We start from the raw sequence: 1,690 nt of genomic DNA on the forward strand, positions 1-1,690 counted from the left end.
TGACCTGAAGACTATCCTGATCAGCATGGGCATGGAGGACGCTTTTACTGTTGGAATGAGTGACTTTTCTGGTGAGACATGTGCTATAAATGTATACACTTCAACACTATTGTAAGAGCACCGCATACATAAACAGCAAAACAAAAAAATAAAAAATAAAAAGAAGAACCCAACAAAAAACTATAGAACAAATAAAAACATCATCTATCACCAGTACTGCAAGGAAACTAAAAAGGAACTTAGACAAATGTAATTTACTGATCAGTCTTTCAAAACCCAAAATTTACACATTCGAAATCTAGCCTAAAGAAGAAGCACAAAAAAAACCAAAAACAATATTTAATATTTAATATAATAATTGTCATGCAAAACGCGAGGCAGCACTACTGTGGTGTACATGTTAAAGCAATGACTCTGCTCTGCTCACAGGTATGTCCACAGCCAACGACCTGGTTCTGTCAAAGGTCGTCCACAAGAGTTTTGTGGAAGTCAACGAGGAGGGAACTGAAGCTGCTGCTGCCACTGCTGGAGAAATAACGAATACGGCTGTTACCATGACGCCCATGTTCATTGCAGACCAGCCCTTCCTCTTCTTCATCCGACATAACCCCACCAACACTGTTCTCTTTGCCGGCCGATACTCCTCTCCTGAGTGAGCGCTGCTGCTCGTCCTGTAAGAACAGGAGACACAGTTTCTTTTTGTAGATGTTTTACAACTCTTTGGGGTAATTTTGGTCATCTTTGTGGCTGTCTTGTGTCTCTTTACAGTTGTTTTGTATCTGTAGACAAATGTGCTTTTGTGTGTCCTTATAGTTGTTTTGAGTCACTTTGTGGTTGTTTTGTTTTCTCTTTTTGGTCATTTTGCGTCTCTTTGTGGTCATTTGTGTCTCTTTGTAGACATTTAATGTCTCTTTTGGGTTGTTTTGTGAATTTTTCTGTGTCTTTGCATGACGTGTCTTCCTTTGGTTATTTTTGCATGACTGTGGTAGCTTTATAAATCTGATTATTTTGAGTTTCTTTGTGACTTTCCATAATGAAATGTCGGCAGTAACGTCAAACAGAGGTTCTGTGCCCAGTAGGCCTGTTCAGTAATCCTTTCATGCCTGTAGACTGTTGTGATTCAGCCAGGGGTGAGATATATGTTTATAAAGTCAATGTTCCTATTTTTTATTATGAAAGCCTTCAAATGGAAACTACAGAATGATTTTTTTTAAATGCATATGGGGGCTCAGTGGGGTTAAATATTTGTCTTCTTCTGTATTATTCATTGCCTTCTCTTGGACCTCCTGCCCAAATTCCCTTTGTTTGTGACCCATGTCTGTAACGGCACCCTCACATTACATTTGTCATCTCATCCATGCATCTGTCACAAAATGAAAGGTGTTGCAGTTGTTTTGGACAGACTCAAATTGAATGATTTCCCATCTGGTCATAAATAAACAAATGAATGTATTAAATTTGAGATACATTGGCATTTCCTGTAGTTGAACTACGAGTCACCATAAAACCTCCCCAGTTCATTACTTACAGTAAGACATCTATTTTCGAAATAAATTTTCTGAATAAATAAATGATGCATTATCTCACTAAAATCAGGCAGCAAAAATAAACACTGTAATGTGTGTTTTAGGATTTTTTCTTTTCACTAGTCTAGAAGACGTGTTATGGAGTCAAGATAGCCAAAACCTCA

The 1,690-nt window shown here is 37.9% G+C and overlaps 1 protein-coding gene across 1 annotated transcript; it reads left to right on the forward strand.

Annotated features, from left to right (window-relative positions):
• Positions 1–6: 6 nt before the first annotated feature.
• Positions 7–845, forward strand: LOC121964790 (serpin B6-like). The gene is made up of 2 exons (XM_042514976.1): positions 7–71; positions 430–845. Exons 1-2 carry the CDS (start codon positions 26–28, stop codon positions 654–656), a joined length of 273 nt encoding a protein of 90 aa, XP_042370910.1. The 5' UTR covers positions 7–25; the 3' UTR covers positions 657–845.
• Positions 846–1,690: the final 845 nt, after the last annotated feature.

Source organism: Plectropomus leopardus, unplaced genomic scaffold, assembly GCF_008729295.1.
Source record: "Plectropomus leopardus isolate mb unplaced genomic scaffold, YSFRI_Pleo_2.0 unplaced_scaffold17198, whole genome shotgun sequence".
Taxonomy (NCBI): domain Eukaryota; kingdom Metazoa; phylum Chordata; class Actinopteri; order Perciformes; family Serranidae; genus Plectropomus; species Plectropomus leopardus.